The sequence below is a fragment of the Mucor mucedo genome (assembly GCF_025094135.1).
Source record: "Mucor mucedo strain NRRL 3635 chromosome Unknown EV154scaffold_16, whole genome shotgun sequence".
Taxonomy (NCBI): Eukaryota; Fungi; Mucoromycota; class Mucoromycetes; order Mucorales; family Mucoraceae; genus Mucor; species Mucor mucedo.
In genome coordinates this window covers 147,906-172,366 of record NW_026252300.1, presented here as the reverse complement: position 1 = coordinate 172,366, position 24,461 = coordinate 147,906, and the positions used below count along the sequence as shown (strand labels likewise).

The window sequence follows — 24,461 nt, the reverse complement described above, 5'->3', positions numbered from 1 at the left end:
TTTAGGAAAGTGTTGAGACCCAAACTTTTGATGGAAGAATTAATATACCGTCTACGAGAATATAACTGTTCCTATAGAACCGTGTGTCTGGTTTGGCCTAAATTAAATATTGCAGAAGATGCATTACTTAAAGACGTGCTCATAGCAGCATGGGCGTAATATCTCGATATTATTGCTCCTTAATTATAAAGAAAATCTACATATTTATCATTTCGTCAGGTATTACAAGAATTAAATAATTATATCGTTTATTTTCGACGTATATTTAAAGCAATGATATAGCATATTGCTTTATGTATTATTATCCTTATGGCTGTCAAATCAACCCTTACACTCTTAATGAGTTGTCTATGAACGTAACAAAAATTGATGTGACATTGCGCAAGTATTTGTCTTTGTATTTTTAGGTTTTACTCTTATCAATCTAGGACAAAAAATAACCTTATCTTGTATCCCCCTTTCTATTATTATAATTAATAACTTCCTACATAACATGTATACATCACTTGTTGACACAATAATACCACACCTCAAGAACTAAAGTTGTTAAATCAATGATTGAGTGCTTATTTTAGAAAGCCTAATAATATTGAAGTAATTCAAGGTACGATGTATGCTTATCTCACACATTTGTACATGACGAAATAATTATTTATCATGTAAAAAGAAAACGAGGAATATGACTTATTTAAACTATTGACAGTAGAGGTTTGTTGTTATCTATCAAGACTAGTCGCATTCTTTGTTGTCATTAAATAACATGAATACGTGTATTTTCCTGAATGAGTCCGTTTTTTTTTAAAAAAAAAAAGGCAAAAAGCCCTTGCTAAAGATTGGAAGTGTTTTAATTAACGAACTTTAATGTGATTGAGATATAAACGAGGAGAGAGAAACAAAAAAGATCTACCATATCTGCAATAAACCATAATTAAACACGCCCATTCAAATTAAAATGTAGCATGTGTGTCAAAAACTAATCGATTTATATGTAGAAGTTAGATTTTCACCACTTAAAAATATGCCGCCGAAATAACGATCTATCGCAGCTTAATCAAAGGGTGGTCAGCACTAGGCTTTTGTGAAAAGCCTATGATGATGCAGATCGGTCACCGGGTACCTCATATTGACATTTGTGCCGCAAATATACTAGTCCCTGATCAGGCGCGCACATCTGGGACTATACGCACTTCCTGTAACAATGTACAATTATAGTCCTGTCTCCTTACAATGAATTTTTTGTTTTTGTTTGGTACAATATACTAACTATATACAAAATTTAGAAAGAAGGAACTCCTTGGTACGAGCTGGATTTGTAAGATGGATCAAAGTGGAAAATTATACAAACTATATAATAAGGCCAAATTAGTCTCTGTGTACAAAACTGACGTGCGAGAAAAATTTAAATGTTTGGGGATTCCCAGAACCTCCTAATTAGAGGGAGAAAAATAGTGCACATAAAATTAACGTAAAAACGAAAAATCAGCTATTTTGTATGACATTGATTTAGGATACATGTTTTCCACTCTTTCAAATTAAACATAATTCACTTTTTTTAAAGAAAGAAAATTTTTTTCGCTTTACGAAAATATAAAAAAAAAAAAAATTGCTAGAGCGAAAGACAAAAAAAAAAAAAAGTTTTTTCTTCTTCTACCTTTATTTCTCTCTCTCTCTCTTTGTTAAAAAGTAATGAAATATAAAATTGCTATTTCCGAACCAAGTGAAGCCATCGATCCTCTCGTCACTAATTTATCTGCCTACATCGCCAAGAGTAAACGTGCACTTATCGTCACAGGCGCAGGGATCTCTTGTAGTAGTGGCATTCCAGTAAGTGAAAATGAAATACTCCATCATCTTTTTTTTTTTTTGCCAAACGCGCTAACGTATAAACATAAAGGACTTTCGATCGGCCGATGGTCTCTACAACTTAGTAAAGAAAAAACACCCCGATATAGTTTTACGTGGACAGGAGCTCTTTGACGCGACCCTTTTCCGTAATGAAAAGACCATTCAATGCTTTTATACATTTATGGCCGAATTAAGGTCACTCATTTCCAAGGCCAATCCAACCATCACGCACGAGTTTATTCAAACCTTAACCAACAAGGGTCAATTATTACGCTGTTATACACAGAACATTGATTTCTTAGAAGAGGATCTAGATATCCCTACCATTCAATTACATGGCACCATGAAGGAAGTCAAATGTACGCTCTGCTCATCCAATTACGAATTTACTGACGCATACGAAAAAATGTTCCGTGCGGGGGAGGCACCACCATGCCCCCGCTGCGTGTCTATAGATGCTGAAAGAACAAGACTTGGTAAGCGACAATTAGCGGTAGGCACACTTCGTCCTGCTATTGTTCTTTATAATGAAAATCACCCCAATGGAGATACAATTGGTCAGCTGCAGGTTAGTGATTTAAAGAAGAGACCTGATCTAATGATTGTGATGGGTACTTCTTTGAAAATTCCTGCTCTCAAGAAATTTATCAAGCAAGCAGCACGTATCATTCATGAAAAGCCTGGTGGATGTGTGGTATTTGTGAATCGTACAAGCCCTGCTAAAGAATGGGATAATGTGTTTGACTATGAAGTATTGGGTGATTCTGATGAATGGGTGAAAATGACAAATAAAAAGATGGCCAATGAAAAATTAATGACGCAAACAGCAAATAGACTTCGACGTTGCGTGAAGGAGCAAGACGATGATGATGACGAAGAAGAAGAAAAGGAAAATAAAAAGCCTGCACGTAAAACAAAGTCTAAAAAAGAGTCTCCTTCTTCCGCCTCTACCAAGACCTCCAGTTCAAAACGGGCACCACTTAAGAGAACGTTATCAAAATCACAAACAACGCTTCAAGATTTCCGTGTCACAAAACGTCGTGCATGTACACAAAAGGCCGGCAAAGCTGTGTAGATAAACTTAATTCTTTTATGTATATATTCACATACGCCCTTTTTTATTTAATATACATATATGGTTTCCTCCTTTTATAACCCTCATCAAGTAATACAAGCGACATACACTTAATATATATATAAACTGTTGGTGACATATTTCACTTGCACTCTCTCAGCCAATGTAAATTAGTCTCAATGTTTATGTTAAACACTGTCATCACATGAGTGTTACACGATCTTACCCTCTTCTTAAATCAAAGAGAAAAAAAAAAGCGGTATGTGACAAGCTGTGTCATTGGATATGCGCGGAAACAAATGAAAAGCATGATACATAACCCTGCATCCTACCCACCCAACTCCCATTAGTTCAACCCCCTCCCAAAAAAGGCATCAAAAAATAGTAACGGGCACAGGGGGTGGAACCCAAAAGGAAAAACTGATGCGGGGTAAATTGTGTAACTAACACGGAGTTTAATCAACAGCAAGAAGACCTCCAAAATCACCAAGTTTTGGTCATTCGTTCAATCGTTTCTAACTTTTGTTTAATTGTTAATCTTGGATTCTCAAGATCACGCAAGTCTTCCATAAACAAGTCACGCACTGAATTTCTGGTGGGCAGATAGAAGACAAAGGATCGCAGGAGATGAACTTCAAACAGCAGTTTACCTTGACTACCACAATCCAGGATGTTGCTGTTACTTCACAAATCAAATAATCGCTCAATACGTCTACTTTTAGATGAAATATAAAAAAAGTTAGACATAACTTATGGACTGAATACCTTCTTTCTTTTTTCCTACCTTATCGTATGACGCATTGATAATCCAACCAGATCAATATTACGTCCATTCCGACGATGCCACATACGTTTTAACCAGGCCAAGCCTCCCCAAGCAATCAACATGGATGTTGTTACGGCATAATGCAGTGAATCTGGGAAATACTGGTCAATTTGGAAAATTAAATGGTGATTATAAAACATTATTTTGGGTCCTACTAAAAATGAAATTGGGCAACCCAGAGTTCACTTTTTGATTAGTCAAAGTTTGTTTTTGTAAATCATCAATATCTGCTTCAATTTGAGAATGATATAAACTATCACACCAGCTTAAAAAAGTACACCCAGAGTACACCAGCTTAACAAAGTACATTCTACAGAGTAAGTAGTAATACAACGCTTAAACGTCTCCATGAATACAAGTTGGAATTATCAGGTTTTGGTTTTATGATTTTTTTTAAAAGATCTAAAATCGGCCAGAACACAAAGGGTATACCTCGAGGAAAATAACAAATTTTACAAATGCACCTTTTGTACTGAATGGTAGGGTCATCTTTAAAAGGGTGATTACTTAATGACATACTACTGCTGGTATAATATGCACCGAGTGCAACCGTTGGATCGAGAGGGATAGTCATATTATCCTTGATGCTTTCTTTTGAGATAACGTAACGGGTTTCGGCCCACGGCTGAGAAAAATACGAATATACTCCTGGGAGCGTACTTGGTTTCATATGCTTGTGTATATCTTGATGGAGCTTTTCAGCGCAAATAATTAATATTACAGGTTCAAAATCATATCTGTTAAACGCCTGTAAACAATAGCTAACAGTCCTTTTCATATGCGAAGTTAAATGTGTATTGAATTTCCAATATGATGCTCTTTTTAATTGCATAAAGTAAGCTTCTCCATCTTAAAAGTCCAATTTTCAATCCCCAATTACAACTAGTAAAGTGTCATGCTTAGCCCCATGTTCTTTTGTCGATAGTAGAATCGAAAAAAAATAAAATAAAAAAAAAAAACGATTTTTTTTTTTGGATGGTCCGATGGTTGATCCGATTCAACGAAGTTATTCCATTCATCAACCCACACAAGATGAGACCTCTTAAGAAGAAGAGTTAAATACCACTGCTTTATCCAATAATGTAAATTCATACGAAAACCAACAATAACCAGCAAATTTTGACGCCGATTACAAGCCAAGTTTCTTTGAATCCGTTTCTCTTGCCAGAACATTATCCTATCATTTGGGAGATTGACGGAAGGAGGCTTGAGTGAGTACTTTTTGGCTCGAGAACCATATCAAAACGTGTGCGGTCATTCCATTTACAATTTCCAATGAATTAATCAATGGTAGTTCCTGTCAAAGATTCAGAAATAGGGTTCATGGTTTTTTGATCTCTTATGATTCTTTTTGACATTAGATCGTTGCCGTTTTTTTTTTTTTTTTTTTTTTTTTTTTTTTTTTTTTTTTTTTTTTTTTTTTGATTTTGTAGACATGATTAAAGAACTGAAGGGAGGAAGAAATAAATTGTAACCGAGACCGAGACCGAGACCGAGACCGTGACCGAGACCGAGACCGTGACCGTGACCGTGACCGAGACCGTGACCGTGACCGAGACCGTAACCGTGACCGAGACCGTAACCGTGACCGAGACCGTAACCGTCCACGGAGCATAAATAGTACTTGTTAAATAATATGTTTTTCTTGTAGTAGATGTTAATAATCAGAAATTAGTAAGGTTCATCCACAATGAAATGTAGACTTACCTATAATTTTAAGGCAAGGCTACACGATTAGTATAAAAGTCAGTGAAAAGACTGTAGAGCTAAATTGTATGGAAAGATGGAATATACACCGTAAAGGTGGACCTACATATTAACTCTGACTCAGACAATGTAGATACAATATAGTATTTAGAGTCAAACGATTATAAAAGTGACCTGTAGCTGTAATGTGAAAGAGATAACATCCTCTAACCAAAGAATCAACCAAAAGGACTTTAGACAGATTTGTCAGCTATTTTTACATTTATATTTTTCAGTGAGAGCATATGATACCCCAGCTTCTCCACAAATTCATTTTTACAGTGGAGTCTGGTTTTCGAAATTAAAGAAGTTGTATGCAAGCTTATTAGTATCTGGGTCTTTAATTATAGGGATATTTGCTTTCTTTATTAATAATAGTTCTTCTTGAATGCCGCTCATCAGCTATTTTGTTATTAATAGACTATAACAACTGTTGAAATGTTGTATTTCCAAGAGGAATCCTAACGAGTTTTTTTTCCTCCTTTAAACTAAAGATAAATATAAATAGATATTTATTATTCTTTTAAGCACTTGTCACAGTATGCTGTTAAATTAATTGACACACAAATTTATAGAAAAAACTTTTATTCAATAGCTAATCGAATTAATAATAAGACAAAATGCAATAAAATAGGCATACAAAAATACCATTAAAGTTGTTTGTTTGATTTCAATCTGAACTAGTTTATTATGCATTATCTTTCATATATTTATAGAATTGACGACGTTATGATTCTGAATTTTTATAATTCAAAATGTTCAACTCCTTTCCTTCTTTCAGGCACGCGACCCAATCCATTCTTATCTTTTGTTTTAAGCTTATAGGCTGTGTGCTCAGCTTAATACACCGTGAAGAACTTCTTTTGCTTGAATCCAGCGACAAACTCCATGGCTGATTTATACGTTTCATTGTTCTTATCAGTTTTGTTAGCTGGCCTTGGTAATGGAAACGATTCTTCGTACTTTCTTTTGATAGATAATGTCCTTGATTTCGCTTCATTAACAGCCTCTTCAAATACTGGCTCTTTAAGTGAACTGGCAAGCGTTTTCAACCTATCATATTCCATGATTTGTAGATCCATTAATTTAAATGGCGTATCCTGATTAACAGTTTCAACTTGATGCTGAAATAAAGATGAAGTATATAGATATTGAATGGTTGGGTCATCTTTAAAATGGTGATTACTTAATGTTGTACTATTGCTGGTAAAAAATGCACCAAGTGCAACCATAGGATCGAGAGGGATAGTCATATTATCCTTGATACTTTCCTTTGAGATAAGATAGCACTTTTGAGCCCACGGCTGAGAAAAATATGAAAATACACCTGGAAGCGTACTTGGTTTCATATGCTGGTGTATGTCTTCATGGAGCTTTTCGACGCAAATAATCAATATAACAGGGTCAATATCATATCTGTTTGTTGCCTGTATACAATAAGTAACCGCCCTTTTCATAAATGCAACGTTGACAGTGTTGAATTTCTAAGATTATTGGAGGGAGGTTGGAATAACCACTTTTTGGCTCGAGAACCATATCAGAACGTGTACCAACATCCCATTCACGATTTCCAATGAAGAATCGTTGGTAGTTCTTGTCAGAGCTTCAGTAATAAGGTTCAGGGTTTTTTTATCCCTGATAATTTTTTTTGACATTAAGTCATTGCCATTTTTTTGTTTAGAAGACTCATGATTAAGAACTGACGGGAAGAAATGAATCGTGACCCTTCAGTTCTTAATCATGAGTCTTCTAAACAAAAAAAAAATGGTAATGATTTAATGTCAAAAAGAATCATTAGAGATAAGAAATCAATGAATCTTATGACCAAAACCATAACCGAGAACGACACTGGCCAATATCCGCAGTTAGGGATACCGAGACCGAGAACGTCTACACCTACGTAGATATGTTTATTAATTTTTACATGTAGTTTTTAGATTCACGTGATCTGTTCTTTTTCTTACATACTTTTGATCTTTGAAAAGACCTAGAGGGTGTAGCATAAGTGGGAGTTTCGGCGCCAGTGAAATACCACTGCCGTTATCGTTTTTAGCCTGGTACGAGCGACGACCCACTCAGGTAACGGGGAAGTGTTGCTTATATTGGAAAGACTAGCCGTAGCCGTGATAATAAAAAAGAGAGTATATCTTTTGTTTTTTTAAAAAAAGTAATATTTTAGCGTTTTTATTAAGAACAAAAGTTGATATTAACTAACCTTTTCCCAATTTTTATTACTTCTCTTTAAAAAATTGGTGTTATACAGGATATGAATAACTAAAAAAGAAAAAAAAAGATGAAGAGAAGAAGGGAAGGAAAAAACTGTTTAAATGGGATTTATTTGTAAACTGATAAACAAGGGCTGGCTTATGTCAGGATGATTTAATTGTTGATTTAATCAGAAGATAGTGTGAACAAGTTTTATTTATAGGCTGATAAACAAGAGCTGGCTTATGTCAGAATGATTTAATTGCTTATTTAATCATCCATATGTTTGAGCCTTCACATACTAGAAAACAAGCATATTCATAGTGTTTTGCATGGAGAACAAAATTTGAAATAAACCAAAAGTGATACTTTCAGAACTTAGATACCACTTTATTATGGACGAAAAAAATAAATTAATTAAAAAACGTATTGATGGTCTATGAGAAAGAACTATGGATATTTATTTATAAAGAACTGGGATAGTTCTAGGGAGAATATTAAGTGCCTTATTGGTTTATGATGTAATAATCTGGTGATAGTAAATAATCAACATGTCTTTAAGTTTAGCCCTTCCATACCGAGTAAATAAATATTAGTCAGAGGGATCAACAGTTATAACATCAAATGACAAGAGTAATATTTGTGCTCAGGATCTATTAATATTCCATAGTCCAGGCCCATTAGATTGTATTGCTTTTTGCAGAATAAATATTTACTCGCCACAGGGTTGTGCCCTGTGTACAGACTTCAACAGTAGGATGAGAACAAGCGGGGTAATGTGTGGTTCATGATTAACTTTATTATTATATCTATGATATCCTCGACAGGGTCATCTTTGAAATGGTGATTACTTAATGATGTACTATTGCTGGTAAGAAATGCACCAAGTGCAACCATAGGATCGAGGGGGATAGTCATATTATTCTTGATACTTTCCTTTGAGATAAGGTAGCACTTTTGAGCCCACGGCTGAGAAAAATATGAAAACACACCTGGAAGCGTACTTGGTTTCATATGCTGGTGTATGTCTTGATAAAGCTTGTCAACGCAAATAATTAATATTATAGGGTCAATATCATATCTATTTGTCGCCTGTATACAATAAGTAACTGCCCTTTTCATAAATGCTAAATTGACAGTATGTTGGATCTCCAGGATAATTGGAGGGAGGTTTGAGTGGCCACTTTTTGGCTCAAGAACCATATCAGAACGTGTGCCGTCATTCCATTCACGATTTCCAATGAAGAATCGTTGGTAGTTCCTGTCAGAGCTTCAGTAATTAAATTCAAAATTTTTTATCCCTGATTATTTTCTTTGACATCAAGTCATTGCCATTTTTTTGGTTGGGAAGACTCATGATTAAGAACTGAAGGGAAGAAGGAATAAATCGTGACCCTTCAGTTCGTAATCATGAGTCTTCCCAACCAAAAAAATGCCAATGACTTGATGTCAAAAAGAATCATCAGAGATAAGAAATCAATGAACCTAATGACCAAAACCGTAAACGAGAACGAGACTGACCGATACTCGCAGTTAAGTCCGACCGAGACCGAGAACGTCTACACCTATGTATGTTTGTTAATTTTTACATGTAGTTTTTAGATTCACGTGATCCGTTCTTTTTCTTACATACTTTTGATCTTTGAAAAGACCAAGAGGGTGTAGCATAAGTGGGAGTTTCGGCGCCAGTGAAATACCACTGCCTTTATCGTTTTTATCCTGGTACGAAGGACGACCCACTCAGGTAACGAGGAGGTGTTGCTTATATTGAAAAGACTAGCCGTAGCCGTGATAATAAAAAAGAGAGTATATCTTTTTTTTTTAAAAAAAAAGTAATTTTTTAGCGTTTTTATAAAAAACAAAAGTTGATATTAACTAACCTTTTCCCAACTTTTATTACTTCTCTTCAAAAAATTGGTTTTATACAGGATATGAATAAAAAAGAAAAAAAAAGATGAAGAGAAGAAGGGAAGCAAAAACTGTTTAAATGGGATTTATTTGTAGACTGATAAACAAGGGCTGACTTATGTCAGGATGATTTAATTGTTTATTTAATCAGAAGATTGTGTGAACGAGTTTTATTTATAGGATGATAAATAAGAGCTGGCTTATGTCAGAATGATTTAATTGCTTATTTAATCATCCATATGTTTGAGCCTTCACATACTAGAAAACAGGCATATTCATACACGTACGTAGATAAAAAAAGACATTTTCACCGTGACCGAGACGAAAACCGAGACCGTGACCAATGAAATAAGCGATCTTTGGGTGATTGGACCAATATTTCCCAGCTTCACTTTATGCATTTGAGTGATGTGTTTAGTCATATGTCTGTATAAGCTTACCAAAGAAGGCAAAGTTCGGTTCGTTTGATTTCAAGAGTTTATCTAAAGAGACCATGGCAAAATCAATGTCTACCTTGGTCTTTTGCAACTGAATAAGCAGATTTTGTACAAGATCACCCTGAACAGCATTTTTTAAAGGATACTGATAAAAAAATTAAATTACATTGGTTATTCCCATTGTTTTTTGTGATTTTAGTAATACCCGAATTTTATTTTCATAGGTCTTCAGAATCAAGGACATATCACCTTCTCACACATTTTGAATTATTTTAGTCACTTGGTTATCAGAAAGATTATAATGATTCTGCGCGAATTCCGATACCATTCTTTTCAAGCACTACAATGCATTATAGTTCAAAGGAAACATTTTTATTTTATAATTAAAGTTACCTCCTAGTCATTTTGTAGACCTTCTTTTCCCAGCACACTAAGCCTTTCATCTTTTAATCGAATGGTATCCCATACATGCAACACAGGCTACCAAATCCAATTGAATGCAAAATCCCTGGCAGTAATTCCCAAATCACCCAACCATTCTAGGATGTCATGCTGTCTTCCGCTCATGAATCGTATGACGGCATTTCCGGCTAAGTATCCAATGACACTGGGAATCCAATAACGCGTCAGACGTGAAGGCGGGCCATGCACGGATTTAAAGAGGCAATATTAGCTTGACAGACAGTCCAGTCACGAGTGACTTGTAGGCAATGTTTGTGGTCTGGCTTACGGTAGCCAATTCAAATATGATTCAAGGCTTCATTGACGTTAAAATCAGAGATGGAAGCGATATTCTTACAAGGGAAGCAAGATGTGCTTCATCATGGTGACACATTCATTTGACTGTGTTGAAATATGTTTTTCATCGTCCATCATGAACGGAGTTAATTTTGATCATCAAACCTAATCGAGATGCTTGTTGTGTTCTAAAGTAATCCAGAGCGTGTATTTTCTGTCGGATTTCTTCGTGGATTAATTGCTTGAATATCGAACGACGGTGCTTAGCTGAAAAGAAACGCAACGTCCTTTGCTGTGATGATTTGATCCAGTCTCGAGCATGCATTGACAACATATTGATAAACAGCTATTCGGGACTGTTTCAGACCATGGTGGGTTGTACGCATTTTTTTTTTACGGTGTTTATACCCAAATAGGTCATACGTATAGGTAGCGGTAAATAATTGCAATTTATTAATTTTAATAATCTATATATACGGAATATGACTTTGTAAGGCATAATAGGACCCGTATCTTTTACTTCCGTAAATCCCGTTCCAATATTATAAGGCTTCTGACAAGGGTAAAGTAGAGTTTGAAATATCACGCAAGAGGGAGCCATAGACGGTAACCGTGCACTTTGTAATAAACAGCTATTTTAAAGGATTCTCGGTTGAAAAAGAAGGCTGGGTTGAATATATTTGGAGGTATTTTTGGATTCGTTCTAAATCCGGTAAAGAGGTTGGTGAAGCCAAGTCATGTCGCTACTGGTCAAAGTTAGACATTCGTCTTGTTGACTAACTGAACTTGACCATTCGGCGTCATCTATCGTTTGATTTTGAAAGCACGTTAAAAGCGTAATATTAAGACTGTGGACTTGCTCTTAAACAAAGTCTGTCATGGAGAGAATTGAAAGAGAGTTGACAGGCTAAAATTAAAATACACTTTCTTGTTTCTTTGCCAAACGTGAAAAAATCTATTTTAAGAAATAATAAAAAAACCGGGCGTCAAAAAAGTATGTGTAAGAAACACGTTATGAGTATATAACGGAGACCCTGCGCGTGCGGGGGCAATTCTATTTTCTTTCTCTTTCTTTCACCTTCCAAACCTATTTTAAGTCATGTCTTTCGATAAAACTGCCATCAAGAACAACATTATTCCTCACGAAAAGGAAGACTTTGTCTACACTTATGGTACTGCCGGTTTCCGTTCAAAGTAAAGTATATTCTTCATCTTACTCTTTTCCATCTCGTTCTAAACTTTATTTTTATTTTTTTACGTGTGTTTTCTTTTAGTGCCGAAGTCTTGGGCTCTGTCATGTACAAGGTTGCCATCTTGGCTTCTTTGCGTTCCAAGAAGCTCAACGGCTCTACTATCGGTGTCATGATTACTGCTTCTCACAATCCCGAAGAAGTAAGTATTTATTTATTTAAGTAGCTGCACAAAGAAATTCAACGTTTTTTGTTTGTTTGTTAGGATAACGGTGTTAAGCTTGTTGATCCTCGTGGTGAAATGTTGGAACAATCATGGGAAGTGTATGCTACCAAGCTTGCTAATGCAAAGGACGGCGAGTCTCTCTTGGCTGTTGTGGATGAAGTCGTTGCTCAATACAAGATTGATCTCGATGTTCCTGCTAATGTTATTTACGCATATGATACCAGGTAACTTTCTTTATTCATTTCTTTTATAGTCTTGTATACCAATACCCTTCTTTTAGACCTAGTTGTCCCCATTTGGTAAAGTGTCTTGAACAAGGTCTCGAAGCTTCCGGTGCTAAATCCATCAACTTTGGATTAAAGACCACTCCTATGCTTCATTACCTCGTGCGCTGCATCAACACTGCCGGTACCAGCGATGCTTATGGTGAGCCCACTGAAGAAGGTTATTACAAGAAATTGACTGCTGCCTTTGCCACTGCCGTTGTAAGTTTTATCACTTTTTGGCCGAAAAAAAGGGGGAGGGGAATAGAGTGAGGGAGAGAGAGAGTTAGAGAGAGAAGGGGCGACTAAACTATTTTGTTTGTTTGTAGAAAGGAAAGCCTCGTTTGTCTACTTTGCATGTTGATTGTGCTAATGGTGTAGGTGCACCCAAGCTCCGTGAACTTCTCAAGTTCATCTCCTCCGATGTTTTATCTGTTGATATTGTGAATGAGAACACCACCACTTTGGGTCAATTAAACAAGAACTGTGGTGCTGATTACGTAAAGACCAATCAACGTGCTCCTCCCAGTATCTCCATCACTGCTGGAGACAGATGCTGTTCTTATGATGGCGATGCCGATCGTATTGTCTTTTACTATGTGACTGAAGATGGTACTTTCAGACTTTTGGATGGTGATAAAATTGCTGGTCTTGCTGCTGTTTTCATCACCGATCTCGTGCATGAAGCCGGTATTGATTCTATCAAGGTCGGTGTTGTTCAAACTGCTTATGCTAACGGTAGTTCCACAAACTACCTCACAAAGGTCTTGGTAAGTTTTATTTTATTTTTGGCTCATGCTTGTATGTGATTTAATCAAACATAAATATCGCTTAATTTAGAATGTGCCTGTTTCTTGCGTCTCTACTGGTGTAAAGCATCTTCATCATGAAGCTGAAAAGTACGATGTTGGTGTTTATTTCGAAGCCAATGGCCATGGTACTGTTCTTTTCAGTCCTGATGCTCTCAACACAATTAAGACTGCTGAAGCCAAGACCCCTGCCCAAAAGCAAGCCATTGCCCAACTCTCTTCTTTGACCGAATTGATCAACCAAACTGTGGGTGATGCCATCTCTGATATGCTTTTGGTTGAGGCTATTCTTACCAGCCGTCAATGGAGTTTTGAAGAATGGGATCAAGCCTATACCGACCTTCCTAACCGTCTTGTCAAGGTGGTTGTTTCAGATAGACATATCTTTAAGACTACCAATGCTGAGCGTCAATTGGTTGAACCCGCAGGTCTCCAAACAGAAATTGATGCTCTTGTTGCAAAGTACAGTAACGGTCGTTCATTTGTTCGGTAAGTTATTTTATTTTTATGCGTGTGCGTAATATAAGGTTTTAACCTTCTTGTTGTAGTGCTTCCGGTACTGAAGATGCTGTTCGTGTTTATGCCGAAGCTGCCACCCGTGCCGAAACTGACGATCTTGCATTCAAGGTTGCACAACTCGTTTACGATCGTGCTGGTGGTGTTGGTGCTCGTCCTTAAATATCCATATACATTTATATAAAAAAATAGCAATTAGCTCTCATATACATCCGAAAAAAAAAAGAAACAATTTACCCCTCACACACACACACACACACACACACTTTTCATACAAACAGACAAAAAAAGTAGTATTCAATAAACTTGTACTCATCACAATTTTGGCGTTACAAAAATCGTACTGTACTTCCAGTCTCAATTTACCGAATGTTTAAAAAATCTGCAGTGAACATTTACAGAATTTCATCCAGCATTCTATCCATGTTTTTTCCTAAGTGCCCAAGTGCTTGAATAAAGAATATTTTTAACATTTTTTTTAGGCCAAATTATTTGTAAAAGCTGGGCAAATTGTTTTGAAGACTTGGGAAATTCAACTTCACATTCGGTAAAATTGAGAGTATAATTTTTCAAACACAGTGATTTTGGCTGGCATGTGCAATATGTGGCCATTTGAAACATATTTTTAACAATCTGTCGTATGTCAGTCCTGTAAAATAAGAAAAGAAGCCATTAGATGATAAATTTAAAGTGATAGACGAATAAAAACACTGACACAAATTCTTGTTCTTCACCTTGCGCATTCAATCACATTTCGTTTTTATTATTTTTTTTGCCCCCATTGTTTGAGCCCTTTTATCTTTCCAAATGGAGATTTCTAAGCGGCGAGCGTGTCATTCTCCGCCCGGAATAGTACAAAGTATTAGCCTTTTATTTTTTTGCGTATTCTCTCTCTCTCTCTCCTTCTCTATCAATTATATACTATGGCAGGTAAAAGACGACCTGGTATTGGTGCTGAAGAAAGAACGAGCAAGAAAATTGCGACATCATGGCTAGCATTAGTCTTGAGTACGTTTCTAGGTATCGGCATTGCATTTCACTTTCATTACAAGGTACCTGTTCCTACCAATCATCTTGGTTACAACACAGAAACTGGGCTTTCGGATTTCTCTGAGCATAATGCCATTAAAATTATTTCTCACCTCAGTGATACGCTTGGTTATCGTAAAGTCTTATTTTTTTTTTGGATATGTATATGAAAAAAAAAAATGCTTAAAAGTTTTAAAATATAGGTATTGTGGGTACGATTGAGGAAAAACAATCTTATGAATATATCGAGCAAGAGATTCAACAATATAAGAGCGATGCTGAAGGAATTACCAATGCACCTAAATTTGATATTTGGGTTCAACAAGCTACCAGTGCACATCGATTCGATATCATGGATAAAAGTAAGTTTTCAGGGTAAAATCTGTCAAAAAAAAAAAAAAAGTTAACCCGTGATAATTTAGTGGTGTTAAAGGCATATACCAATGTCACTAATATTGTTGTTCGCTTGTCTTGCCCTATCGATCCTCAAAACCCAGAGAACCGTGCTTGTGAAGAAAATGCTGTTCTTTTAAACTCTCATTTTGATACCACTTTAGGCTCACCTGGTGCTACAGACGATGGTTCAGGTACCGCTGTAATGATGGATATTATCCGTGTTCTGAGTAGACGTGATTGGTCCACCTATAAGAATTCTATCGTCTTTTGTAAGTTTTTGTATAATCACATATAAGAAACGGGATTATGCTGATTAACATTATCTTTACTATCGATAGTATTCAATGGTGCTGAGGAGTCGTTGCAAGATGCTTCTCATGCTTTTATTACAATGCATGAAATTAAGGATTCGTAAGTAAAAAGTATACAATGAGAAAAAGGAGTGGTAAAAGGAAAAGACATTAACCCTTGTGTATCAGTATTCGCTCAGTTGTTAATATTGATGCTTGTGGTACAACTGGTCGTGAAATTTTGTTTCAAGCTAATTCTCGCGAAATGATTGATGCTTATAAGCAAGCGCCTTATCCCCATGGAACCGTCATGGTAAAAAAAAAACAAGAAATGTAATTACGATATATAAAACTAAAATATTCATCAAAAGGCCAATGATGTTTTCCGTACTGGATTGATTTTATCCGACACTGATTTCAGACAGTTTGTTCAATATGGTAATTTGACAGGTATCGATATGGCCATTTACAAAAACTCGTATTTATACCACACCCATTTGGATATCACGGAACATTTACAGCCCGGTGCTATTCAACATTTGGGAGCCAATACCTTGGCTATCGTAAATTACTTGGCCCAAAATGCTACTTTGACCGGTATTGAGATTGCCAGTGATGTTGTCTTTTTTGACTTCCAAGGTCTCTTCTTTGTTGTTTATTCATGGTCTACAGCTTACACCATTCAGATGACCACGGTGGCTTTAGCTGCCGTCTATTTTTGTTACATCGTTACCAAGACCCACACATCTTCTCCTTACCGATCCGTGCCTGCCATCTTAATTTCTTATACTAAATCTACGTTGGCCGTGTTCTTGAGTATGGTCTGCTGTATTCTCTTACCCGTCGCCATCTCATTTTTGTTGACCTCGCCTTACTTTAATCGACACATGTCCTGGTTCAAGAACGAATGGTACGGTGCACTTATCTTTAGTCCCATGGGTCTCGTGGGTTCATTTGGTATCCAATATCTCTTTTACACTTTACCAGGACCTCAGCATTTTGATATGGAGTACGGTACCTTCAACTCTCTCATGCTTTTCTTTGCTATCGGTACTGCCATCACCACCCAAACTGGCGTTGCTAGCTCTTACGTCTTTTGGCTTTATTGTTTCATCATGTTTATTACCTGTATCTTGAACGAGTTTGGTCTTCGTCCTGAGCAGTCCAAGATTTACTTGCCTCAAGTAGGTACGACTGCTTATATTCTTAGTGGGTCTGCCTTGGCCTTGTTTTACTCGGATTATGCATACGCCTTGATCGATATCTTTGTTCCTTTGACAGGTCGTATGGGTGTAGAAACACCTGTTGATTTAATTGTGGCTATTATTTACGGTATGATTGTCTACATGTTGACACTTCCCTATGTGGCCCATGTCCATCGTTTCGGTACCAAAGTGTTGAAGAAGACGCTTGTGCTTTTACTGTTGGCACAAACTGCCGTGTTGGTGGCCGTCTATGTTGGTGGAGGATCTTATGGAGGCTGGGCTTTCCCATATGACGAACTTCACCCTAAGCGCTTGTTTATTCAAGAATTGAAGAATTTGACGTCGGGCAAGATCACGATCGGTGTTGCCCAAGCCGATGGAGGACCCTATGTACAAACGATTGTAGACTCTCTTGAGACAGAATTGGGTGTGGAAGCGGAAGCGCGTGGAGGCGTGAATAATATGAATGACTGGGACTCGATTTATCCTTTCAGTGCATTTTTGGGTGGTTATCGCTTTGATGTGGAGCCATATATTCGTGAGCATGCGACGGAGATGGGAGGAGAGTTATTTGATTCTTTGTCAGGACCTTTCCCAGAAGTCAAGATCTATAATGATAGTTATAACGCGGAAACGGGCATTCGATCCTTTTCGATTTTGTGCCTTTCACCTTCCTATACATGGACCGTGATTGCGTTTGATGGATTGGTCGTGGATTGGAGTATCAAGGATGAGAAGCCAGTCAGTGAGTCATCTCATTATGTGGTACGCCATGTGAGTGGATACGGCAATGATGGTTGGACTATGGATTTATCTGTCAAGGTACCTGAAGCAGATCGCAAGGCTGCGGAGACAGGAGATTACAAGATTCGATTCGAGTTCACAGCGTTAGAAAAGGAATCTTTTGCTGGAAGAGGGGAAGAACGTTTAATTGGCGGTGTGGGTATTATGTCTGTCGTTCAACGTTCGTTGCCTATTTGGACAACCACCACATGGTTGAGTTCAGTAGTTAAGATCTGGGATTTATAAAAAGAGTTTTTGTATAATCATTTATTTATTTTTTTTAAAAAAAAGAAGGGAAGTGTTATATTTATAAAGAGAAAGGAAAGTGTGTGTGTGTGTGTGTTTAGTTAGGGTGGTTATGCTTGAGCAAAGCCAAATCTAGAGTGTCTACGGATAGGTGAATCTAAATTATTATTTAATACATTGTTACTGTTTGCCATTTGACCAGCTCCCAAAGTAGCCAGATGAGAGAACGGATTGAATAAACCAGTGTATTTTGGGGTTGGGGTAGAATACGTCAAAAAGTCTAATACAGAAGGTACATTGGTGGGTAATAAACTGGATGCGGCTGATTGAATGGCCTCCAAATGACGTTGCGCAGGTGATGGTTCACATTTTAATTGATCGTCTTGCAATAACAATGCAGACACTCCCAATGTCAATTGTTCCTCTGCATAATCATCCTGCTTTTGCTTACTTTCGAACTCTTCTTCGCTTGGTAGAGGGCATAAATCTCGATAAGCTTGACCCAATACAAACCCAGTTAATCCTTGGTCGAAGAAGGAAGGTTCTGCCTCCTCCTTTTCTTCTTCCTCTTCCTCTTGCTGTTGCTGTTCTTGTTGTGGTTGCTGTTGTTGTTGTGGTTGCTGTACTGCCTCGTTTTTCTCTATACTAGGTGATTGCTCTTCATATTCTTCAGTTCTTGAGAAAGTGGGTGAGATCAAATAATCAGAGGATGGTTCTGGGGTAGCTCTTTGTTGTTGTAACTGTTCCTTTCTCTTTTTCTTTTCGCTCTTACGTTTAGGCATAGGAGGGAACTGTGTCTTTTGTTGAGAGGCAGCCACTGCAGCTGACAAGGTAGGGCCAAAGGCATCGGATACAGCTAAGACAGGTGTGGAAGGAGAGCTGTTGGTACCGATTTTAGCCCAAGAAGCAGAAGCTGGTAGAGCAGAATCATCAGTGATTTTGGATCGTGATGAAGAGGAGACTGCAGGAAAGTCTGCACTGGAGAGTTGAGGTGTACGATAGGATACTGGTGCAGGTGATGGGTGTGCTGCGCCCATACGGTTTCCATACGCATCCTCCTCTTCGTCGTCATCTTCGTCATCTGTAGTCAGCATATCACGCATATGATGTTTACTAATATAAAAAGTCAGTCATTTCCCCCCTTTCTCTTGCTGATATATTTTTCTTGTATGTGTATATATACCCAGTTGCTAATTCTTCTTTTGAAATGGTGTCTATATCTTCTCCTTGTTCATGCAGGTAAAGACAATTTGGGTTTGGACATGTCATGTTACGTAAATAATAAGTACAATATTTTGTGGTACCGTACGACGCTCTAGGATATGAAAAATGTAAACATTTAAACTATTCACATGAAAAAAAAAAAAAATTACCTTAACACTCTATCAGCAATCACACTTCCGTCCACTGCAGCTATAGCTTTTGCGGCATCCTCTTTCTTATAATAGGTGACGTAAACCGCGGCACTAGGTAAAGTCGACATTTGAGCTGCTGGAAGAGCGGGTCGTTTGTTGATGACAATTTTAGAGATTTTACCAAATTGACCAAAGAAATCATGGGATCTCACAATCTAACATGCCATTAATACATGTTTTTCTATTTCTCTTTCTTTCTTTTTCAAGGGAATGCTTACCTCTTCCGTAGCCAATCTGGGATGAAGACCAATGATGTAAACCAAGTTTTTTTGAACAACGCGCATACTTGACAAATGTCGTCTATTCGCTGATTCCATGTCCTTTTGTTGTCTTTCCTTTTCTCTCTTTTCTTTCCTTATACGAGATAATCTATAATAGCATTTGTTTAGTTTATTAAAATATATGTTACGCTTTTTGGGTTTTAGAACATACTCATCGGCACTCACAGGTTGAAATTCAACCATTTCCTCTGAATACTCTCGACGACTTTTCTTTGTAGGTTAGTATGACTTTTTTTTTTTGTTATTAGACTTTCTTTGTTTATTTTTTTTTTACCATGCAGGACATCTGCCATTTAAGTTAGTCTTGATATGATGCCAACAAAATCTACAAATCTATGGAGAGAATAAGTCTTTCATTTTGACAGCTACAGATGGATGGATGTGAAGTTGCTTACTTGGTATCCACAAGGACAAGGTCTAAAGCTGCAATCAGCAATATCCAACTCCTCCATACAGAGAGGGCAATCAAGATCTTCGTCAGAATCCATAGTTTTTCTTAATTAGTAAAAAGTAGAAAGGTAGAAAAAAAAAGAAAAAGAAAACTAACGCGGGGGACCAACCACACAATTGTTTTTTGTATATACAAACTCCGCCTTACTTGAGTTGAAGTGCAAGATGGAAAAACGCTTTATCCTTTGAAAAAAATTATGCAGATCAGCTATTTTCATATCAGGAACCCTGAATTAGCTTGGGACATTGTGTGTGTGTGTGTTTGTGTGTTTGTTAATACGAGGATCTTGACTGTGAATGGATCGTCATTTTAAATTTTCCAAATCAAGCCAGGCTAAAGCATTCATCCACCCATTTTTTGATAGCGCCTGAAACATAATATTATTTGTAATGATTTTCTCACCGCAAATAGTAAAAACTATAAAACTGTACCTTTTTTTTTTTCCTCACTTCTTCTTTCTTGTCCCAAAAAAATGCTTCTTGTTCCTACCTCAAAACACACTATCCCTGTTCACCCTTCAACGGATGGCTGGGAGAAACAACAACTATCTGTGGAGAGACATGAATACCCTGCCAAAAGCAACGCCAACAGAAAGCTCGCATTCTTATTCTCTCATTCGAACGGCTTCCATAAAGAATCCTTGCATCCTCTCATGAGAAGATTCATTAACCATTTGCGTAGTTTACAAGAGTATGACCAGACCGATATCACCATGGTTGCTTGGGATGCACGTACACACGGTGATTCTGCTCGCTTAAACGAAGGCATTTTTGAGGATTCATGTAAAATACAAAGCTTATTTTGCTCTATGACCTTACTGACACAGTCTTTATACAGATAGATGGTCTGATAATGCATTGGATACGCTGCAAGTAATTGAAGAAATGGAACTTAACACAGGTTATGATAAATTGATTGGTGTAGGTCACAGTTTCGGTGCTTCTTCAATGTAAGAATTTCACCCATTTTTTTTTTATGTTTGTTTGAGGATCAATGTGAGCTAAATTATGTAAAATACATGGTGTAGGATCTTGTTAGAGTTCTATTATCCCAATACATTTGATGCATTGTGTGTGATTGAGCCTGTCATGAACAGAGTCTTTTTGGCTGGTGAGCTTCAAGCCATGGTACCTGTGCTTGCCTCCAGAAAGAGACGCGATGAATGGCCTAATCGGTAAGTTGGAGAGATAAAATTAAGATAGTCTATATGGATCTGTATTCATGGGTTATTTAGTGAGGAATGTCACAAGTCTTTGGCATCAAGAGGCTTTTTCAAGCTATTACACCCTGAAGTTTTGGACAATTACGTGGTAAATATTTATATGTGAGTGCATGCAAGTAAGGATGAAAATTAAAACAATACGCTTCTTGTTTGTAATAGAATTATGGCATGTATGATACCGAGGAGGGAACTATCAAGCTCAAATGTCCAAGAGAGTCCGAATACGTAAGTTATCGAAGATCGCAGTATTTGATGCAATCCCGCATTCTAACAAGCGTTTTATAGCACATTTTTAGAAACGCACAGTATGATACTGCTGTTGCAATCCGATCACTGAAAACAATCACTATTCCTATTCATTTCGTATATGCATTGGGTTCCTCATTGTAAGTAAACGGGGGGGGGGTTTCAAAAAGGGTATGTTTGATATTAACTTGAGTATACAGCGTTGCACGTGATGAAGCTGCTAGTGTAATTGATGAGAATCGAAAGATGATTACACTTGAATTTGTTGAAGGCACACATATGGTGCCCAATGAGACACCCGAGATTATCAGTAAGTTGATTAAGGGCTTCTAACATGAAGAATACTTGACTCATTTTTTTTTTTTGTTTTACTGTAGTTCCTCACATCATGAAGACCATTTCAAGATTAAACAATAAAGCCAAGCTTTAGTAAAAAAAAGAAAAGAAAAGAAAAATAGACATGTTTTTTGCCTCTATATTTCCTGAATCTTTATTTTTGCTTCATTTTCCTTTTGCTGTTGATGTTGTTGAATGGCATCTTGAGCCGCTTCAAAATCTTTTTGAAAGTCTTCCTTTTGGAGTGTGGTTTGAGTCAATGCATGACTGATGGCAGTATTTAAAATGTCGATGCGATCCTTATCTAGATAGCAGGCAGCGGCCAAGTAAAAGTAAAGTTTACGAGCTGCCAAGATGTCTGATTTCCTCTTCTTGCCTATTGCTTTCAGGGTCTGCCAAAAATCGGCAGTGGCACGTCGACTTTCCTTTAATAAATCCTGCAAATCGTGCAGCAGTAAAATTTTCAGATCGTAACGTCTATGATTGTTAAGTTTGCCTCTTTTGTGAATGTCTGATTTATCTTCAAGTTGGATGATGCGCTCCACGATATCGCCTACGACGTCAGTGACACTGGTATAAGGACATTCTGCAGCGTTTGAATAAAGGACGTCGGCAGAGAGTGCTTTGGTGATATTAATTGTGTCCTGTGGATCCTCGAGTAAATCCCCCATGGCGTGTCGCATGGAGTAGCTATAGGTGGCCAAGATATTTAGTAAATTCCATGCGAGATGAGGACTGTGTCGTGTGGCGGGTTGTGTCATTTTCTCAAAATCGGGTAAGCTGTCTGGTAATTCAGGCACTTTACTTTTCTCTTCTTCTTCTTCATCATCGTCCTGGATGAGTGAGATGGCTTCTTTCCACCAAGGTATATAGGTCGGTAAGTCGAGTTTATCCCAATCACCTGAATGTTGTAATTCGCTCAAGACTCCTTCGAATTCTTTACGTTCCTGATCGGATAAGAGATCCCAGATCAAGTCTGGATCTGTATTGTCGAGATCGATATTTGCAAATCTTTCCAGCATGGCGTGGTGTTGCTCATCCTGGTCTTCGTCGTCATTGTCGTCCTGATCGAGTAAATCGGATGGATCGTTATCTTCTTCTAAACGTTTCAACATTTCCAACATTTTATTTTTACTGTCTTTATCTAACTCTCGATTTTGAATCTCGGCAGTGACACTGTCTTTGTAGAATGACTCTGTGCATTCGGCGTGTTGTAAATCTTTGTAACATGCGAGTGAGCAGTACCGAAGATTACAACGAGGACAAACATAATTTGAGAATTGTTTTTGACATCTGAAGTAAAAAAAAAAAAAAAAAAGTGTTAATGCTTCATTTTTAAAGCATGGTGTGATGAGTTTGTTACATTTCACACAAGGTTTGTGTAATCGGTTCTAACACTTGATCTTCTGTATCGATAACTCGTAACGAAGGCATCTGTTTAAATTTGATAAAATAGAAAAAAAGGACCTTTAAAAAATGAAAAAAAAAAATGTCACGCAGGTTTTATTTAGAAAAAAAAGCAATAATGATGTAAAAAGAAGAGCTACTTTATTTCTTGAAAAAGGTTTGGAAGAGTTCGGTTAGTTCAGCAAGCTTCTTGGCAATCTGTTTTGTTTCATTTGTTTCTTCTTGACTGGGAGTAGTATGAGGGGGAGGCTGGCTGCTTTGGCGGGTGCTTGTAACACTATTGGATCGACTTCTGGAAGGTCTTCTCATCATAGCATCTCTCTTTTCCATGTCCACTTCGACAGGATCATGTTCATCTTGCGTATGCTTACAGAGCGCATCCAAATCACCATCGGGGCAATGAAACCAGCACGACGGACAGGCAAGATGGACTTCATCATATCCCATTTGTGGATCACGTACATACTCATAGGCCGGCTCTTGTGGTCTTCTGCGGCTTCGCTCTCGAGAAGGAAGATCATAACCATGGATGCTATAGAGGTGGTTTAAAGTGGGTCCGGCATTACTCATCAGACCGCCACAGATATAGCAGGCATGTCGTAATAGTATGGTGCGACGTCCTTTTCCACTTCTTGAGCCTGTGGAACTCCTTCTTGCTCTCATTTGTACGTTTGCTCTCGAAGACATCATTATGAAAAGAAAATAAACAGAGTGAAAGAAGACACGGTGTACGAACCTATTTATACAAAAAGAGATAGTATATCATTAGCTGATATAACTGTGTGTATATCAGCGATTCAAGCTTTTCTATGTATCCTTATGTGTATTTCCACGTGTCAACTACATAATATGATGGTTGCATTAACTGATGATAAAATCAAAGACTTGCGGCATGTCAAGTGGCAATGACAATATTAGCTAATTCCTTTGAAGTATATCAATTTAGTCTATTCAAACTATTTTAAACAGATCTATTTTTAAGATTGAGAGAGCATACGTATGGACAGCCTTACCCAATGTAAAGTTGTATTAAAGCTAACACTTATAGTAAGAAGGCCGTGTTTGGTAACATCCGCGAGAGAGCATTACCTTTAGTCGACTTAAGCTCACCTGTTTTATGCGATGTATTAAAAGACTAATGCTTTAATAAAATATCATGTCTTTGTAGACGATAATGAGGGACGGAACTCTAGCTTTTTAAATCTTGTTTTATATTTTTTTTTTTTTTGAGTGTTTGTACAAGATAATTGCTGAACTATTTGTAACGTACGCTGTACCCTAAAGCTCCCCCCCCCGCGCATATAATTTCATCGGATGTGAGCATAATAAAGCTTTAATTATGACAAGCTGCATGAACGACTTTTCATTAT

At 37.2% G+C, this 24,461-nt stretch overlaps 8 protein-coding genes across 8 annotated transcripts; 4 read left to right on the top strand and 4 right to left on the bottom strand.

Moving 5' to 3' along the window:
* Positions 1–1,686: 1,686 nt before the first annotated feature.
* Positions 1,687–2,920, top strand: EV154DRAFT_414976 (DHS-like NAD/FAD-binding domain-containing protein; the record flags this gene model as incomplete). The annotated part of the gene is made up of 2 exons (XM_051595636.1): positions 1,687–1,824; positions 1,895–2,920. The coding sequence occupies 2 exons, from the start codon at positions 1,687–1,689 to the stop codon at positions 2,918–2,920; spliced, it is 1,164 nt and encodes a 387-aa protein (XP_051460972.1).
* A 3,411-nt stretch (positions 2,921–6,331) lies between these two features.
* On the bottom strand, positions 6,332–8,936 carry EV154DRAFT_414891 (uncharacterized protein; the record flags this gene model as incomplete). Its single annotated transcript, XM_051595633.1, has 2 exons — positions 6,332–6,796; positions 8,523–8,936. Coding segments are annotated over 2 exons (879 nt in total), but the record flags the coding sequence as incomplete, so codon positions are not given.
* Positions 8,937–11,857: 2,921 nt separating this feature from the next.
* EV154DRAFT_548968 (uncharacterized protein) lies at positions 11,858–14,163 on the top strand. The gene is made up of 7 exons (XM_051604840.1): positions 11,858–11,974; positions 12,055–12,172; positions 12,236–12,420; positions 12,477–12,681; positions 12,789–13,229; positions 13,300–13,757; positions 13,817–14,163. Exons 1-7 carry the CDS (start codon positions 11,880–11,882, stop codon positions 13,944–13,946), a joined length of 1,632 nt encoding a protein of 543 aa, XP_051460970.1. The 5' UTR covers positions 11,858–11,879; the 3' UTR covers positions 13,947–14,163.
* Positions 14,164–14,602: 439 nt separating this feature from the next.
* On the top strand, positions 14,603–17,825 carry EV154DRAFT_437984 (uncharacterized protein). The gene is made up of 6 exons (XM_051596866.1): positions 14,603–14,948; positions 15,017–15,175; positions 15,236–15,478; positions 15,548–15,620; positions 15,689–15,812; positions 15,871–17,825. Exons 1-6 carry the CDS (start codon positions 14,708–14,710, stop codon positions 17,731–17,733), a joined length of 2,703 nt encoding a protein of 900 aa, XP_051460969.1. The 5' UTR covers positions 14,603–14,707; the 3' UTR covers positions 17,734–17,825.
* Positions 17,686–19,994, bottom strand: EV154DRAFT_498171 (uncharacterized protein). The gene is made up of 7 exons (XM_051600333.1): positions 19,825–19,994; positions 19,704–19,762; positions 19,581–19,634; positions 19,367–19,517; positions 19,107–19,303; positions 18,917–19,048; positions 17,686–18,846 (listed from the first exon to the last, which is right to left on the bottom strand). The coding sequence occupies exons 1-7, from the start codon at positions 19,915–19,917 to the stop codon at positions 17,844–17,846; spliced, it is 1,689 nt and encodes a 562-aa protein (XP_051460968.1). The 5' UTR covers positions 19,918–19,994; the 3' UTR covers positions 17,686–17,843.
* Positions 19,995–20,220: 226 nt separating this feature from the next.
* On the top strand, positions 20,221–21,825 carry EV154DRAFT_459144 (Alpha/Beta hydrolase protein). The gene is made up of 8 exons (XM_051597469.1): positions 20,221–20,662; positions 20,718–20,829; positions 20,908–21,054; positions 21,115–21,190; positions 21,262–21,327; positions 21,388–21,488; positions 21,549–21,658; positions 21,726–21,825. Exons 1-8 carry the CDS (start codon positions 20,353–20,355, stop codon positions 21,776–21,778), a joined length of 975 nt encoding a protein of 324 aa, XP_051460967.1. The 5' UTR covers positions 20,221–20,352; the 3' UTR covers positions 21,779–21,825.
* Positions 21,728–23,216, bottom strand: EV154DRAFT_498167 (uncharacterized protein). The gene is made up of 2 exons (XM_051600332.1): positions 23,048–23,216; positions 21,728–22,977 (listed from the first exon to the last, which is right to left on the bottom strand). Exons 1-2 carry the CDS (start codon positions 23,116–23,118, stop codon positions 21,822–21,824), a joined length of 1,227 nt encoding a protein of 408 aa, XP_051460966.1. The 5' UTR covers positions 23,119–23,216; the 3' UTR covers positions 21,728–21,821.
* Positions 23,205–23,778, bottom strand: EV154DRAFT_599898 (uncharacterized protein; the record flags this gene model as incomplete). The annotated part of the gene is made up of 1 exon (XM_051607139.1): positions 23,205–23,778. The coding sequence occupies one exon, from the start codon at positions 23,776–23,778 to the stop codon at positions 23,233–23,235; it is 546 nt and encodes a 181-aa protein (XP_051460965.1). The 3' UTR covers positions 23,205–23,232.
* Between the last annotated feature and the right edge of the window lie 683 nt (positions 23,779–24,461).

Bases quoted from the DNA above. Each gene is read 5' to 3' on its own strand.
- EV154DRAFT_459144 (XM_051597469.1), top strand. From the start codon at position 20,353: ATGCTTCTTGTTCCTACCTCAAAACACACTATCCCTGTTCACCCTTCA. The intron at 20,830-20,907 runs GTAAGAATTTCA...TACATGGTGTAG, and splicing joins AGTTTCGGTGCTTCTTCAAT to GATCTTGTTAGAGTTCTATT. The intron at 21,659-21,725 runs GTAAGTTGATTA...GTTTTACTGTAG, and splicing joins TGAGACACCCGAGATTATCA to TTCCTCACATCATGAAGACC.
- EV154DRAFT_548968 (XM_051604840.1), top strand. From the start codon at position 11,880: ATGTCTTTCGATAAAACTGCCATCAAGAACAACATTATTCCTCACGAA. The intron at 12,173-12,235 runs GTAAGTATTTAT...TTTGTTTGTTAG, and splicing joins CTTCTCACAATCCCGAAGAA to GATAACGGTGTTAAGCTTGT. The intron at 12,421-12,476 runs GTAACTTTCTTT...CCCTTCTTTTAG, and splicing joins ATTTACGCATATGATACCAG to ACCTAGTTGTCCCCATTTGG.
- EV154DRAFT_498167 (XM_051600332.1), bottom strand. From the start codon at position 23,118: ATGCCTTCGTTACGAGTTATCGATACAGAAGATCAAGTGTTAGAACCG. The intron at 22,978-23,047 runs GTAACAAACTCA...TTTTTACTTCAG, and splicing joins ACACAAACCTTGTGTGAAAT to ATGTCAAAAACAATTCTCAA.
- EV154DRAFT_498171 (XM_051600333.1), bottom strand. From the start codon at position 19,917: ATGGATTCTGACGAAGATCTTGATTGCCCTCTCTGTATGGAGGAGTTG. The intron at 19,635-19,703 runs GTAAAAAAAAAA...TACAAAGAAAAG, and splicing joins AATGGCAGATGTCCTGCATG to TCGTCGAGAGTATTCAGAGG. The intron at 18,847-18,916 runs GTATATATACAC...TTTTTATATTAG, and splicing joins AAAGAAGAATTAGCAACTGG to TAAACATCATATGCGTGATA.
- EV154DRAFT_437984 (XM_051596866.1), top strand. From the start codon at position 14,708: ATGGCAGGTAAAAGACGACCTGGTATTGGTGCTGAAGAAAGAACGAGC. The intron at 15,479-15,547 runs GTAAGTTTTTGT...TACTATCGATAG, and splicing joins TAAGAATTCTATCGTCTTTT to TATTCAATGGTGCTGAGGAG. The intron at 15,813-15,870 runs GTAAAAAAAAAA...ATTCATCAAAAG, and splicing joins ATCCCCATGGAACCGTCATG to GCCAATGATGTTTTCCGTAC.